The sequence below is a fragment of the Lepidochelys olivacea genome (genome assembly GCF_965140295.1).
Source record: "Lepidochelys olivacea isolate rLepOli2 genome assembly, chromosome: 1".
In the NCBI taxonomy this organism is placed as follows: Eukaryota; Metazoa; Chordata; order Testudines; family Cheloniidae; genus Lepidochelys; species Lepidochelys olivacea.
Genome location: NC_140411.1, coordinates 166,622,397 through 166,639,910, shown reverse-complemented (window position 1 = coordinate 166,639,910; position 17,514 = coordinate 166,622,397). Strand labels below are relative to the sequence as shown.

The window sequence follows — 17,514 nt, the reverse complement described above, 5'->3', positions numbered from 1 at the left end:
TAACATCACATATATGATATAGCACTGAAAACGGCTCTTCAACTGTGTGGCAAGATGCAACAGATTTTCAGAATCTGATATGACTGGGGATGTCTCCTTACAGAACAATGGAGACCAACCAAAAATTAAGGCTAAAAGCAGTAATATCACACATTGTTTTCTTGGGTCCTCAGCCTCTTTCCTGCCACAAGGAACAGAGCTCCAATTTATTATCCTTGGGGAAGAGGAGGAATCCCCACTGTGAAGAATTGTAGTGAGGAGTTGATATTTCTTGAGTTTCTTTTTTGCTATTGGTTATTTAGATGTAATAGTTATTTTGGTCAGTAGCTGAAAGAAACTTCAGTATACTCCCACCCTAAAATAAAGAAGTCACTTATATATTTTCTTTGCTTTATCTGTTCCTTTCCATTCTCCCTGATCTTTTGAATAGTTTTGTTTCTGTTCCTTATGTGTGTGCTCAGCTTCCTGATTTCACCTTGGGCCACATCTTATGCCCCTCACTTCACTCCTTTGTATTCTCCCTCTCTCAGCCACATTACAGGTGCCAGAGTAGCTTTATATTCAAAGCATTTAGGGAGGAAGGCAAATTCTTAAATTGTTCCCAACCCCAGCTAGTCTCATTGCTTGAAGAAATGAGAGGATGAAGAGTTGAACAGCTCAGCATGCTGACTTGTCCCCCCCATTCCACATTGTTGGAGCTAGTGGAGGGAGAAAATATCTGGAAACAAGAGCTGGTTTAGCATGAGCAGAGATGTAGCCCCTACTCAGCATGTTCAGCTTTTCCTGGTGGAGTGAGAGCATTTTTTGGGGAGGTGAGCTTCCGCTGTTGCAAATTCACTTAGACCTTCATTTGGAGGCCTTTCTGTAGCTGCAAGCTATGAAGCTCTGTGATCTTCTTTTTCATTGCTTAAAAAGTAAGGGGAATCTCATCCTGATATGCGAGGGTTTACCTGTGTAACTCTTTCCTTAAGGTGGTGATACTTCATTTATTTGGTTGTTGCAGGATTTTTTGAAAAGCAGTTTGAATCACAATTATTAGAATATACAAATATGCTTTGTGTATTTCCATTACCTGACTCCTCTACACATTAGAAACCACATTTATTATTTTCCATGAAAAAGCAAAATCCTGTCATGTTTAAAAATTTTTAATATGTAGTAATTTTCTTAACAGTTTGAGATATATATTCATAGTGTTTAACCTATGACATAAAATGCTTGTTAACTTCCTGATTGTTTTGGTTATAGTCTGTATATTTAATATTGTCCTTTTTAGTTGACTTTCAGTGTTTGAGATATTATTTCAAGGAATGGTTTAAAAGTGAGCTGCAAAGGATTTCAGAAGAATTGGGCTTGTGCCCCATTTTCGTTTTTTTATGACTTTTCTCCCTCACTTTTACTTGAGAAATATCAGGAGTGTCAACTCTGGTCTTCCATAGTTTTTGTGGGAGTACCTTTCCCATGTCTTCGAGGATGAGTATTGTGAACTTTCACCTTAATATAAGAGGCAATGATGTTGACTCTTTAAACAATATCTCCAAAATATTAATTAGTCAATTAAGTTAAGTAGGCATTGACCAAAACACACTCTCACACAAAATCTGGAATTTTAGGTAGTCTTAAGGACTTCTTCCTTCCCTTCTCAGTTCTTATCTTTCATGTTTTCTCACTCTCTTGTAAAGTTTTTGTTTCACTGTTTCTCAAGTCTCACAGACCTGAATTTCTAAAGTAAGGACCAAGCAGAAAAAACTAACACTTTTTTTGGTGGGGGGGAACCCTTCAGGCCTTCTTTTATACAACATAAAGAAGCAAAAATAAAAAAAATGCACAGATGCAGTTTTTTCCTCCTGTGCAAGTCTCTTTAATTATATGACTCCTGTGATATGAAGGAAAAGTGAATGGAATGTTCCATGTTACTTTTAAAAATACACAACATATTATTCACACTTTATATATGTGTGTGCACTGTTTTTATTTTCATAAAGTTTGTTTGGCCTGGTGGAAAAACGGATTTACTATTGCAACTGGTCCTAAAATTATTATATATGTATATCTATACATATACGTTGGCCTTCAGAAATCTTTAAAGGCCCACTAATTAATATTTAATATTCTTATAGACAAGGCCCAGCTACTTGAAATAGCCAAAGCTAATGCAGCTGCCATGTGTGCTAAGGCTGGTGTCCCCTTACCACCAAGCCTACTGCCTATTATAGCTCCAGCAAAGAAGGAGGAGAAAGTTACTCAGAAGTCAGCAAGAGATACAATAAAGGAGCTCACTGAGGTAAGCAAATTAAATTTGAAAATAACTAACCAACTGCTACTGTTAATAAGTAGGTGTCTGGTCAAGCTGTAATTCTATATGTTTAATTCTCATGAAAGTCTGCTTGTAGGAAGACTGCAAGATTGAACCCTAATTGTTTAGTGTGTTCTCTTCACAGCTTATATTAATATGGAAAATTTAATATTTGTTGTCTTACAGCATTCAGTCACTGACTTTTATAATTTAAAAATATAAAAATTTCACAATTTGTACTCAGTCAAATTCTATCCTTTACTGCACATATTCAGCTCCTTTCAATTTTGGTGAGACTTACCTATGCGTACCCAAGGACAGAATTTGATGATTAAAATTATGACCTGTACCACTTGCAGTATGTTAAAGTTCTTTTTACTCAGATCACAAAAGAAATCTTTGCACCTTGTTTCTTCTGTCACAGGAAACTTCATGCAGTCTGATTTTGCCTAGTTCTGGGATATGTTCTCATGTTTTCACACTGAAAAATTTCTATTCAAAGGTGCCATTGTGACATTTTAAAAACTATCACAGTTCTGACATCTAAGATTTTTTATAAAATAAAATCATAATTTTAGTGTTCATGGAAAAGATGCCATTTCACATAAATAAAGACTGAAATTTGACTCTTCACATATTAGGTATAACATGGTATAGTGGCAGTGCAGGCTTCCCCACATTGCCCCACCACACAGATGTGCTTCAACCTTGTCTTGGAGGGACTTGACATAAATAGTAGCACAGTCTCCAAGTCTATTCAGTTTTTGGTTTCTGCTGAGACTGACAAGAAGTGTGCCATTGCAATGGTAGTTTTTGTGATATGGCTTCTTCTCAACTCCAAATAGGCCATCAAACAATCATCAAATGGTTACAACTTCTGATTGCTATTGATACGAACTGGAGTTGAACCAATAAGTTATAGATGATTGGATCTAAATCTTTTTACCAATCTCCTGAGCCATGTAATGTCTCCAATTTGTTACTAATATTTAATGATGAATGGTCACATAGCAATAACGCATGGCCACTATTTTCTCTGCTCCTTTTCATGACAGAAAAACACCATTAATTATTTTGGCTGTCAGAATTTCCAACTTTATAATGTTCTCAAACTCACTTCAAACCAATGCATTTACAAATACCTCTGGAGCAAAAAGTACAAGCCAGTCTATAAATAATAAATAGTAATTTGTTATTAAATGCTAGTCCACCAGTTGTTTTCAGGAAGCTGTCTCTTCTCTGATATTCCGGTCATACTGTTACTGCCTACCCTAAAGTTGCTTTTACATATTCCTGGAAGAGTAACAACTTGGACTGCCACACAGATTTGTTCTTAGCACCTCCCCACTTACTGTACGTTTTTAGGTTGCACTTCCACAGTACGCAAAATGGGATTGTCCTGTTCAGTTCTTGTAACCTGCAAAACATTTCAGAGGTGTCCCAATCTTTCTTTTAAAACCCTTGCACCTGGGAAGATTTCTGCACCACCAGTGAAAACCAGTAATTGTTTCTTGGGTTTTTCCTTGCAGTCATTTTGTGTGGAAATTTTGCAGGCCAACTAAATAAGTGAGCTGTCTATTATTATTTTATTTTATTTTATTTTACTTTATTTTATTTTATTATTATTACTACTACTACTACTATTATTAAACATTTATGTTGTGGTGCCTAAAAGCCCCAATCAGGAGAGGGGCCCCACTGTCCTGGGTCCTAGTGCTGATACAAGCACACAGTAAGAGACAGTCTGTGCTTTTGAAGAGCTCATAATTTTAGCTCTGGATCCTGCAAATAGCTCCATGCAGCCCCCTTTGATTATAGTAGGGCTCTGGATGGATATAAGAGTAGAGCTCAAAGCCTATCTAGACAAGATGGATACACTTCAGTAGATAGATGAGGTACAAATAAAATGGCAAAGTTGACTTTTTTTTAAAGATTTCCCCAAACGATCAACTCCTCCTTTATAATTCTTTTATTCCTGATTTTAAATATTTATTTCAATGAATTTGTCAGAAAGTCCTATTTCTTGTAGAAATAAGGAATGTTTCTGTCCAGATGTTCAGATTGATTCAGAATTTATTTTTTGGTAGAAATGCAAGAAGATTGCACAAAGCACAGATGACGTGATTGTGAACAAGCCTCATGATTCTGATGAAGAGGAGGAGGAACGCCCTTTCTACAATCATCCTTTTAAACTCAATGAACCCAAACCCATTTTTTTCAACTTAAATGTAAGTACTTTCATCAATTATAGATTATAAGTTTTAATTTTGTTTTATTTTAGCAAACTTATGTAGGTACGGGAAAAACAAATTCGGTGACCCTTATCAATGGAGGAAATTTTAGTTTATTACAGGATTATAGTTTTAATCTTGATATGGATTTGCAACGGAATGTTAACAAAATTTCAACAACAACATGCCTATTTGAATGCCATAGTAAGAGACTGGTCCAAAACCTAGTGAAGTTCATGGCCAAGTTAAGAGAAACTTTTGGTGCTAGATTAAAACTCACTGTTTTTCTTTCTAGAGACATTGTCTGATTAAAATTAATATATTTAAAAACAACTGATTTTCTTTAACTAACAGTTTTTTAAAGCTAATTTTTCAGTATTTATAGTAGAACCTGAGAGTCACAGACACCTTGGGAATGGAAGTTATCCGTGGCTCCAAAATGTTCGTAACTCTGAACAAAACGCAGCTCCAGCGGTTCACGCTCCACGCCAGGCTCCAGAGGCAGCTAGGCACTTCCTTGCAGGCAGCTTCTTTCCCAGCCTGGGCAAGCTTGTTCCCCTCCCTACTGGGGTGTGGAGGATGGGAGGGTGAAAACAGCACCTATGGCTTACAGGAAAGCAGCGCAGACCCCAGTGCTGCTCCTGCTCTGGCTGCCTTGGGCTGGCAGCAGGGGCTCACAGCTTTGCCTGCGAATTTCAGTGTCTTCAACTCCTAGCTGTAAGTGGGTGTCCGGCATGTTGGGGTAGAGGTGGGGACAGACAGCCCTGATGAGCCTATCTTTAAGATGCAATACAGGCAAAATACAGTATTTGCCCCCCCCCCCCTTTTTTTTTTTAAAGAATAAACTGGGCTGATAATGAATGCTGTAAATTATTGAGGTTGCCTGACGCTTCCCATTATAGGATCATGGTTTCGGTTGCTTATAACTTTGCCAAACTTTAAGCATTTGGGCTGAAGTTTTTCATGCCAATGGCTGCCTAAGGCTGAATATTCTTTTCTGGAAAATTTCAACCAAAATAGTAAAGCTGTTTCCAAAAATGAACCTAGGGAAAATGCACTTTTTTTGCCCATGTTAGAAGATTCTAACAACTATGTGGGGTTTTTTTGTTGTTGTTTTTTGAACAGCTTTAGCACCCCTATGCTTTGAATCAGAGACTTGAAATTTAACAAGGATTTGACCTTTTTATTAGGGATGTGCCTCTTGCTATGTCCTTGAAAATCTGACCAAATATGGCCACGTTATAACCCTTTGAAAAATCTTACTTCACACATGCTCACTAGAGATTTCTTCATATTTCATCTAAAATCTCTGAAAATTTTATCCTTACTGAGAATGCCTGAATCTCTCTCAGCTCCTGGTGCTGACTAGGCTTCACAGGGTGTGGCGATCAAACTCCTGAAGAATATAAAATACTGTACAATTAAATGAAATATTATGTTTTTAAGGCTGGTATTATTTGTTACCCAGATAAGGCTCAGAATAATAAATTAGGCAATGTAACTGTGTAGAGACAGATACATATATACAGAAAACTAGCATATAGCCTTTCATAATGCTGCTTATTTAATACAGCTCTCATGCTAGCAGCAAGTACTTTATAGTTTAGAATGCAAATAAATTTTTGTTACGGTTTCATGTTTTCATATGCTCAAAATGTTCTGAAGTATTCACCTTTGGGGTAAAATTTTCCCTGTTTGGCTTCTCCCCAAAAATGGATTTTTTTATTTTTTGAAAGACTGGAGAAAATACCTTCAGCTGTTCTTTCAGGTTTGCGTGAGTGGAAAGAAAATGAAATATAGGGCATTTTTTCCACTTTAAAACATTCTTGAATATGTGGAAAACTTGTGACTGAGGTTTGACATATAAAACTTGGCATGTGTATAATTTAAGGCTGTCAAGTGATTAAAAAAAATTAACCACAATTAATCATGCAATTAAATAATAATAAATACCATTTATATAAATATTTTTGGATGTTTTCCACATTTTAAAATATATTGATTTCTATTACAACACAGAATACAAAGTGTACAGTGCTCACTTTATTTTTATTTTTGATTACAAGTATTTGCACTGTAAAAATGATAAAAGAAATAGTATTTTTCATTTCCCCTAATACAAGTGCTGTAGTGCAATCTATTTATCATGAAAGTTGAACTTACAGGTTATATACAAAAAATAACTGCATTCAAAAATAAAACCATGTAAAACTTGAGCCTATAAGTCCACTCAGTCCTACGTCTTCTCAGCCAATCGCTCAGACAAACAAGTTTTTTTACATTTGCAGGAGATAATGCTGTCTGCTTCTTCTTTATGATGTCACCTGAAAATGAGAACAGGCATTTGCGTGGCACTGTTGTAGCCGGTTTTGCCAAATGTTTACATGCCAGATGCGCTAAAGATTCATATGTCCCTTCGTGCTTCAACCACCATTCCAGAGGACATGCGTCCATGCTGATGATGGGTTCTGCTAGATAACGATCCAAAGCAGTGCAGACCAACGCATGTTCATTTTCATCATCTGAGTCAGATGTCACCAGCAGAAGGTTGATTTTTCTCTTTTGGTGGTTTGGGTTCTGTAGTTTCCATGTCGGAGTGTTGCTCTTTTAAGAATTCTGAAAGCATGCTCCACACCTTATCCCTCTCAGATTTTGGCAGCCCAGATTCTTGAACCTGGGGTTGAGTGCTGTAGCTATCTTTAGAAATCTCACATTGGTACCTTCTTTGAGTTTTGTCACATCTGCAGTCAAAGTGGTGTTAAAACGAACAACATGTTGGGTCATCGTCTGAGACTGCTATAACTGCTATAAATATATGGTAGAATGTGGGTAAAACACACAGCAGGAGACATACAATTCTCTCCCAAGGAGTTCAATCACAAATTTAATTAACACATTTTTTTAACAAGTGTCATCAGCATGGAAGCATGTCCTCTGGAATGGTGGCCAAGCATGAAGGGGCATACAAATGTTTAGCATGTCTGTCACTTAAATACCTTGCAGTGACTGCTACAAAAGTGCCATGTGAAAATCTGTTCTCACTTTCAGGTGACATTGTAAATGTACATTATCTCCTATAAATGTAAACAAACTTGTTTCTCTTAGCGATTGGCTGCAAAAGAAATAGGATGGAGTGGACTTGTAGGCGTTGAAGTTTTACATTGTTTTGTTTTTCAGTGCAGTTATGTAACCAAAAAAAAAAAAATCTACATTTGTAAGTTGCGCTTTCATGATAAAGAGATTGCAGTATGGTACTTGTATGAGGTGAAATGAAAAATACTATTTTATCATTTTTGCAGTGCAAATATTTGTAATAAATAATATAAAGTGAGCAGTGTACACTTCGTAGAGTTTGTTGTAATTGAAATCAATATATTTGAACATGTAGAAAAACATCCAAAATATTTAATAAATTTCAATTGGTATTGTTTAACAGTGCGATCAAAACTGATTAATTGTGATTAATTTTTTGAGTTAATTGTGTTAGTTAACTGCAATTAATTGACAGCTCTAGTATAATTACTGAGGACTATTCACATTGGTTGGTTTCATTTTCATCTACTAAAGTTAGGAGCATTTAAAAAATGCATATTGAGCACATGCAGTAGCTTTCTGTAAAAACACTGGGAGGTGTACACTTAAATGCAGAGAGCATGCATTCTCAGCTTAGGAACGGCATGCTTTTCAAAACTCGTTTAAAAGTTTAGTCTGAGTGCTCCTTGTTGATCTGCACCCGACCAATTCTTGTCTAACCTTCACCCGCTTTGTACACCTTTCACAAAGCTTGAAGTGATCTAAATGTGTGGATCAATTTTAGCTGTCTAATGTGATTTAAAGGTTTAGATCAATTTAAACCGCAAAAAAAACATAATTTATTGAAATGGAGCAGCTGGAGTACTATCCAGGTGGGCATAGTTAAGCTCTTAAAAGTCTGGGATAATAAAAGTTAACCTTAATTCTGCCTCTTCTTTAAATTCAAGACAATACGTTATCTTAGGTGCATATATCTAAAGTGTATTTTTTCAATTGATAACCTAATTATGTGATTGCCTGCTATTTGCATAAAGAGGCAGAGTCAAGGTTGCATGGTTAACCTTAATTTTCATGTTTCTTGATTTTTGTTTGCCTTAATATTGCACTAATATAGTTTTTTCTATTTATAATGTATGTTGTCTGGAAATAAATTTAAAGGTGGGTGATTAGGACACCAACTGAAGCAAGATTGTTTTACAGTCCCTCTAACTCTCCACTTACCAGTATCAAATATATTTTTAGCCAGTTTAGAATTAACGGATATTTAAACTGAATCAATATATTGACATTTTTTTATATGGATTAATATTCATTAAACGTGGTACTTTTGTAGATCACCTGCCGTCTTAAGAAGTTTGTTTCCTGGTCTTACAGAGTGTTTCCGGTTTATTTTTGCCAGGTTATCTACCATGACCAGGTGTCTGTGGAAATAGTGACTAGTTCCATCACAGACTAGTATAAGAAGCTTATTAAGAGGTAGCTGCCCACTGCAGATGAGTGGCGTCCACTTTATTACACTATCGTTTTCTGACCCTACAAACTGCGTAACACTTCTTTTTTAGTACAAACAGAGCAGTGACGGCGGGACTGTTGAAATGTTCTGTTTCTACAAAAACACATTTTTCTCCTTGGTGAAATTTTTCACCAGATCTTGGAAAGGTGTAATCATTCTTTTTAACCACAGCTGGTAACCTTGTCTTTTTTATATTTGTAGCAGATGAGGTATGGAAGGATTTGGCAGGTCCTCAGGAGTTCTGATTAAAGCTAGAAACTCCTGAAAACAGATGAGCCCTTTTTATTTAAACAGTTTTCCAATACAGCATATTTGAGGTTGGTGTGATGTGGTTTTTTTTTTTTTTTTTTGTTACAGATATTGGTAGGAATACACTGACTGGCTTTAAATGAATTCGTTTTTAAATCAACTCGCATGGAGTTCAGCCACTCTTAATCTGTTGACAGTTTCAATAATCTCACTACACACCTTAGTTTCTTTTGAGGTTGGAGGAAGAAGTAGTGGTTGCCTTCTTTACATATAAAGGCCTCAATCCTGTAAACAGGATTTGGGGTTTCTGTACATGGGAAAGTTTCACCAGTTATACAGGTGTAGTTTAAACCGGTATCGTTATACTGGTATAACTCCCCATCTGGACACTCTTATTTTGGAGTAAGAATGGCTTTTTTTGGCTTAGTTTAAATCACTTCCAAAGTGAGTGTCCAGAATAAGTCTGTTCACACAAGGAGTTATATCAATATAATCAGTGGTTTAAATTTGTACCCTACTTTTTACTGGTATAACTTCTCTGCATAGAGAAGCTCTTACTCATGTGTTTAGGTGTTCACAGGATCAGGACCAAACACCGGTCATGTGAGGGCTGAGCAAAAGATACTGTCATTGCTGCTCAGTATAGAAACTAGAGGCTTAAAAATAGTTAATAAGGGAGGGCTAAGTTTTTGATTGAGGTCCACTGTGAGAGTGAAGAACAGTGAACAGAGTACACCCTCCATCAGTTGCCTTCATTTTAAATCAATCTACCAAAAGCACATCCTTGTTTACTGGGGACATTCGGCACGTGCTTCTAAAGTTGCTGAATTTTAATAGTCCTCTGCAGGTCAACTTTTAATTTTATATAAAGAATCATATACATTATATACTATCTATGTATCATCATGTGTGTATCTTTGGGTCCATTGCACATACATTTTGTGTGTGTGTGTGTAAATAATTGGCCAAAGACTGTAAATTTTCATCAAGGGATTCTGATGACCACCTAAACAGAATGTTCCAGTCTTTGTGGTTGTCCTCAGAAATCCCAGGTGACATTTCTGTCTATTTCCTGGTTATCAGTTAACATATTGGAATTGTTTTAGATGAAATATCTGGTTTTCTATCTATACACCAAAAAGCATATGTATGTATAATATCCCATCACTTTTATTATGATTGTGTGATGTCTTACCTGCTGTATTATGATAATTTCCAGAAATAGAATACTGTATTGTGACATTCACACCAGACAGAGATACTCCTTTTGATTTTCTTGTTTGGAGATCCACATTTGTTGTCCATACTGATTTTTACTTATCCAGCACTCCCAGTCCCTGTTGGTCTGGGGAGTAAGAGAACAGTCTGTTCTCCTTTAAACAGAATCTACCCATGAATTTTTTAGACTTTTTGTTATTTCTGGCTCTATATAGTATTAGAAAACCTGATTATGCTGAAATGCAAGCCTTCTTCATCTAAGGAAGACTTTTTGACTGCATCACTAGGAGGCTAAAGAAGGGCACACTCAATCTTCAGCACCTTCTATGCCCAGGATTTTCATTAGAATCTGAGTGTTGGCACTTCAAAATGGCAATGTCTAAGTGTTTGGACTTGCTTCATAATCATTTACACACTGTTCTGGAACTTCTTTCAGGTACTGAGTGGGGGGTGGGAAATGCTGAAAAAGTTCTATGGCAAAATGGAGGCAGTTCTGCAGTGGGTGAGTGACTTGAAGAAAACTTCTTCAGATCATACAGATTTAATTAGTTTTATACAGGACAACAAAGCATTTCAAAATAATACTGATGGACAGAGGAAGAGTTTAATGGACTGGGTGTACCAGAGAAAACTGGAATATGCTTACTGAATGTCTGTCTTCTCTAAAAGACTTACCAATGTTCTAGGATCTTTGTTGCCTGCTGGAACTGTTGCCTTCATGCTGAGTGAAAGGCATCCCACTTAAAACAAACAAAACCCTTTTTCCTGGTACTATTTTCGAATGCAGAAATCCTTAGTTGCAACACAGACTGCTATAAATAGCAAGGAACTTAGAAATGCTGGAATTCGCATCTTCTCAAACTAAAATCTTTTTGGATTATATGTCAGCATTATTACAATACAAGAAGAGTTTTTATTACCTTAAACATAGCTCAGGGAACTCTGGGATTTTATTTTTGCTGTATCCACAAAAAACTGTTCCAGGAGTGAGGTGGTCAGCCATGTGTTTTGTAAACCTGAAGATGCTTCTGGTAATATATTAATTGTAGATGATAGAGTAGCTTTTTGACAGTACATTGTATTCTGTCTGAGAACTCTGATTCAGTTTAATTAGATCCCATGGTTTCATTGCTGTTAATCTTTTGTTTTTGCTAATATAATAGTATTTGGTTTTCATTATATATTTAAATCTCCCAGAAGGAATATGCAGTACCAGGGGAAGAGGGTGAGGGGAGTTCTTTATGGCAATGTGTTCTCTCTTGCACGTGTGATCAGATATTTAGAGGGACTGTACCTTGTGGGCACTTCCTGCCTTCTCATCTAGAGGTGGAGTCTGTTAATAATCCCTCCAAAACATCAATCCATCATCTGTGTACAACTCTAGCACGTTTCTCTTTGGCTAGGTTTGCCTAAGATTTAATTGATCAAGATGATGTTACTATACTACTACAAGTGTACATAGTAATATGCAGTCGGTGAATGGTGCTCAGTCGGCCCCTGCCATTAAGAGCTGATAATGTAAAACCATAAGCAGAAAAATATGTTGCAATACACAGATAGAGGGGAGACCTGAGAGCATGGGACTTGGAATTAAGAACTCCTGAATCCTAATCCTTGTTTTGACACAGATATCCTTTTGTGGCCTAGGCAAGTCAGGTAGTGTTTCTGACTGTTTCCCCAAGTGGAAAATGGGTCTAAATCTTACCTACCTCACAGGAATGTTGTGAGGAATAAATAAAATTGTAAAGCTATTTGAAGATAGAAAGCACTATATTAGTGCTAAGTATTATTAGAACAAAGAGAAGTATATCATAGATGAGTTTTTAGAATTTTTTTTGGAAGAGAGAGACGGCGCTGTTCGGGAGTCAAAACTAGGTACATTCTTTCTGATATATTAATTATAATTGTTCTTTATGTACATGCTTTCCAAACAATGGTTTACAGCTGTTACTTTGTATAAATTTAATTGTAGAATTATAGTAAATTAATGTTTTATGTACTTTAGATGTTCTTTTGTCCTGTCTTCTCTTTATTTTGGATAAACTGTACACCGTTGAAATCAGTGATACCTGCACACTTCCTCTGTGTTCGTTTTATATATGTATATTCTGTGTAAGCGTCACGTGGCAGGATCTAGCATTGACAGTGCATCTAGGTCTTGGTTTCTTGGGCACACAACATTTGATCTTCTGTTTTTGTATGTTTTATTCCATAACTAAGTATATATAGCATTCTACTTTGAGACTCCACGTCAACAAAACACAAGTGCAAAATGTCTCATCTCTATGACAAAATGGGAATATATTCTCTTCCAGAACCAAGTAAAGATATGATGATGCTATTAAATGGTACTTTGAGTTGCTTAGTTTTCAGTTTCTTTATTTACCTGCATTTTCCCCACATTTAATGCTTAAACTGTACATGTGCCAGAAGATTTAAAAAGCAATCATTTTAATTGAGTGAGTACAACAAGTATTCCATTAATGTAGCTGAAGCATTTATTTATTTTTTATTTAGTGAAATGTCATGATTTTCTAATGTGGAGGGGAAGGGTCCAAAATCACATCTTGGGTTTTTCACAGAGCAATCAATATTTTCTTCGCTCTGTAGAATTGCGCATTTCCTGTATTGTTCTCATCATCAGCAATAATCATTTTAATTTATTTAGCACCTTTACTCCATAGTAATTCTAGCACTGTTTATGAACTGAAAGAAAAACTACCCATTTAGATGTCACTTCACTCATCATATGTTTGAAACAAGGATCCAGTTTTAAATAACATAGTCCCGATTTTAGTTCAGAGACTGTATCTTTAGAGTTTTCATTTTAATTCCAGTTAAAGAGGGAAAATTGAAATAGTGTTTGGCACTTAGTGTTCATAAAACCCCTACAGTAATTGTTCCTATGGAATAGGACCTTGTATGCGTATTGTTCTTTATTACTTCCTAATCGCAAAATGCTTCTTTTTCTTTAAGACCACTCCTATCGTAAAACCAGCACCAAAAAATCAGGTAACTTTGACAAAGGAGTTCCCTGTCTCATCTGGGTCTCAACACAGGAAAAAGGAAGCTGACAGTGTCTATGGAGAATGGGTTCCAGTTGAGAAAAGCAAAGAAGAAAGCAAAGATGATGTTTTCCCCAAACCAGCTCTTGCACAGGTAGGGAAGGGAAATAACACATCTTATTTTACAAAAAGAAAGTTGTTACCTGCTCGCTCTGGGATCTAGTTGTAATCTTTGTAAAGAAATTGTTCATATCAGTAGTATTTGCCCTTTTAATGACTAAATCGGCTATCCTATTTTGGTTTTTGGAGATAGGCTGTTCATATGAGTGCTAATTATTGCAGCATATAGTCAGCCATGGTATTTCCGTCTGTCTATGGGTGACCTCTTAGTTTCTGTGAAATTTAATCTTTCACTTAAAAATAAAAACTAAGCTTCTAGCCCTTGCCATTGCCAAGAAAACCTTCCAAGCTTAGTCTTCCTGAACCAGAGAACCTAAAACAATAGTTACCAATGGCCTACCAATGTTAAATCAACATCAACTTGAAATGTAATCAATTTAAAAATATGATTTGAAAGTAGTTTTCAGTACTACATATATATATCTGACTGTGTCTGCCCATTTCTGTAGTTTTACAATCACATTTTCCTAAATATTTGTCTTCTCTTGTTTTTTATGTAAAACCCACAAAATGTAAAGGAGAAATTGACTATGTATAAAGTGGTGCTGTCAAATACACAAAATAAACAAAGTGGAAACAATAGAATAGTGAAATAGTAAAAATTTTATTTAATCACTTTCAGTCAAAGTAATATTTTGTGTTTCTTGTAAATATAGTAGGCAAAACAAATATTTCACCTGCAAGTGTTGGTTTTTTTCTTTTTAAAAGCAAAAGCCTGTAACATTTATTTTTTAATGCCAGAACTCTGTTAGCTGGCTGTTTCTTACTGAATTAATATATTTTTAAATTTGACAAGTTCAGTATTAAAGGACTATGTGTGAAAAGCTTCATTGAATGTATTTTAGTACTGGTTCAGAATTACATTGAAATGCAGTTGTTTTTTACTATTTATTAATTTAGGAAGTATTAACAGGTTTAGAATCCTTGCCATGTAAATATCGGGAGCAAAAGAAAAACATTACAACAATGAGCTTTTGTTTAAAGAGACATTATACCAGAATATAAACATCCGATCTCTATTTAGGAGGACTTTCCCATATTACAGAGTGATCATCATTACAATACCTATGACATTTTGTTTTTAGTTATTTTATTTAATTGAGTAAAATCTCTGATTACACATATTTAACAGACCAGGATGTCTATCAAATGTAAATATTAAAAAAAAATTGAACAGGTGTGGTGGGGGTTTTTGCAGGTCAATGTACTTTGTCTGAGTATTGAATAAAAGGTAACTAAATATCTAAGTATCTATTTGTCCTCTGTCTATTTTGCTGAGTACATAACTGGTGTGTTAATTTTTCTATAATAACCGCCTTCCATATTTTTGAGACATTCCTCTACAGTTGGACTATTTTTCTTTTTCCAATGAGAGTCTATCAATAACTGAGGAGCTACTAGCAGATGAGAGATTAATTCTTCATTACTTTTTATGTGATCATTTCCTCTAGGAAGTCACATGAGGATTACCAAAGGATCATTTGGTAATAAATATTCAAAAATATTTGGTGATGGATTGCATCCCAGTATTCTCTGGTGACTGGGCATGTGCACCATCTATGCATAAAATCTCTTCTTTCACTATGATTTCTCCCAACATTTGTTCCCATTCAAGTGTGTGTGTGTGTATGTATGTCTGTATGTATGTATAACCTGACTGGTGTGAGGTACCATTGAAACAGTATCTTAAATAAATTTTCTTAAATAAATTTTCTTTTATTGTGCTGCAGACTGAAGTTGTTGGTACATTTTTCCAGATCAAACATCATTCGTCTGGTATAATTTTTCTGCCCAGGTCCTTTTCCGAGCATGTCATATATGGACATTTTTTGTTAGGAAAGTTGTCTGCAAAGATTGAATTAGTTATAACCTATGTTTCCTAATTGACCAGATGCCACCACTTCTATTAAAGTTAGGTTTCTGTATAAAACATTTTTTCCTAAAGAGTTGAAAGAAATATAATGTCTAACTAGAAAGTACTGTTACCATGGGAGAGTGGGCCAGTTAAAGTTAGTTTTGATCTCTAAATAAGTTAGAAACGTTTCTTTGCTCAGTAGCGGGTGAACCATATATATTCCATGGCTCTCCCAATTTTTAAAGCTCTCTGGTTCGTAATTTGGGTTAATATCTGGATTATTTGCAGTGGGTATCATTTGGCAAGATAAAAGATCTTCTTTTATATCTAGTTCTATCGCAAATCTGTAGAGTAGCCTTACTATAGGATGTGTATAAATTTCTGGAGGGTGTGATTTTTTTTATTTATTTTTTTTTAAATTAATCCATGGTAGCCTAGTGATGCACACACCACCACAATGTTCTTGCTCTGTAAAGTGTTTGGATGGGTTAAAGCACCTCCTGTCCACTACTGCTTTGGGCTGGCTGGCTTGATAGTACCATAGATTATTTGGAACCAGCTAGTCCATCCTGTTTTAATGGGTTTGTACAAAGTTTCTGCAGTTTCTTTTGGTCTTATTCCATATACATTTTAACAAAATCCTCTGTATTCCTGCTAGGGTTTTATCTGGAATCATCAAAGAAATATTTTGAAACAAGAAGAGTATCCTTGGCAAAATGTTAATTTTGACCCTAGCTGTTCTTCCCAACCAAAAAATTGCATACTTCCCCAAGCATGCCGTTTGCTGAAGTTGTGTTTGACATTTAAATCATAGAATTCTTCAAGACTATTTAAGATTTGAATTCCCAGGTGTCTTCTAGAATTCGTTGCCCATTTGTACCCAAATGTTTTCTGCAGGAATAGCTTTTCAGAGTTGGACACATTTATAGCTAGGTTTTCGGATTTGGCAGGATTTACTTCAAATCTAACCCAAAGTCATAGATTTTTTTTTTTTTAGAAACTAATTTTAAGGAAATATTTGGTTCATATAAAAATTACATTCTCTGCATTTAAAGCTATTTTCTGATGTGTTCCTGCAAGTTTTATTCCTGTGATAGATTCCTTGTTCCTCATCGTTGTGTGAAAGGCTCCATGAGCAGTGCAAAAAGTAAAGGAGACAATGGACATCCCTGCCTAGTCCCTCTGTATAATTCAAACATGAGATTTAACCCCAATAACTCACATAGCTGCTTTGGGACTGGTGTCGAGTAGTTTTTTTCCATTTAAGGAACTAGGGGCCAATGTCCCTATAGGACAGGGCTTGAAATGGAAAGCTCCACTCTGTTCTATCAACGGCCTTCTCTGCATCAAGTGATAATTAAAAAAATGGATCTTTTCGTGATCTGGTATTGTGGATGATCCCAAGAACTCGCTGAATAATGTATGACGTTTGTCTATCCTTAATGTATCCACTTTGATCTGGATTTACATAAGCTGAGAGCATGGACTGCAATCAGTTAACTAGTATTTTTACTAAAATCTTTGTCATGATTCAACAGTGATGTGGGCTTATAAGAGCTGCTTAAGGTAAGGTCTTTTCCAGCTTTAGGGAGAAAAACCACAGTAGCTTCGTTAATAGGTTGTGGAAGTTTATCCTCTAACAAAATAGCATTGAAGGTACCTTTCAAGGGACCCACTAATACCTCCTTAAATAAAGTAGAACCCCGTTTATCCGACCCTACGTTACCTGGCTCTCCGTATTAACCAGACAACTAGCGCACACAAGTCCGGAAGTGGGCAATCTCTCTTGTGGCTGCCACATGGCGCTGCAGTCCCGCACTTTCCCATTCTCCCGATTATCCGATCTGGCCCCAGTTCGAATTAGATCAGATAAACTGGGTTGTGCTGTACCTTGTAAAATTCTTATGGAAAGCCATCTTTCCTGGAGTTTTACT

General features: G+C 35.9%; 1 protein-coding gene across 3 annotated transcripts in view; it reads left to right on the top strand.

Moving 5' to 3' along the window:
* SON (SON DNA and RNA binding protein) overlaps nucleotides 1-17,514 on the top strand; it is a 61,071-nt gene that overhangs the window by 19,274 nt on the left and 24,283 nt on the right. For all 3 annotated transcript variants that reach the window (XM_084618843.1, XM_084618842.1, XM_084618844.1), the window contains exons 4-6: nucleotides 2,121-2,284; nucleotides 4,384-4,524; nucleotides 13,517-13,699. In XM_084618843.1, the coding sequence (XP_084474969.1) occupies nucleotides 2,121-2,284; nucleotides 4,384-4,524; nucleotides 13,517-13,699 (488 nt within the window). The remainder of the gene's footprint in view (nucleotides 1-2,120; nucleotides 2,285-4,383; nucleotides 4,525-13,516; nucleotides 13,700-17,514) is intronic.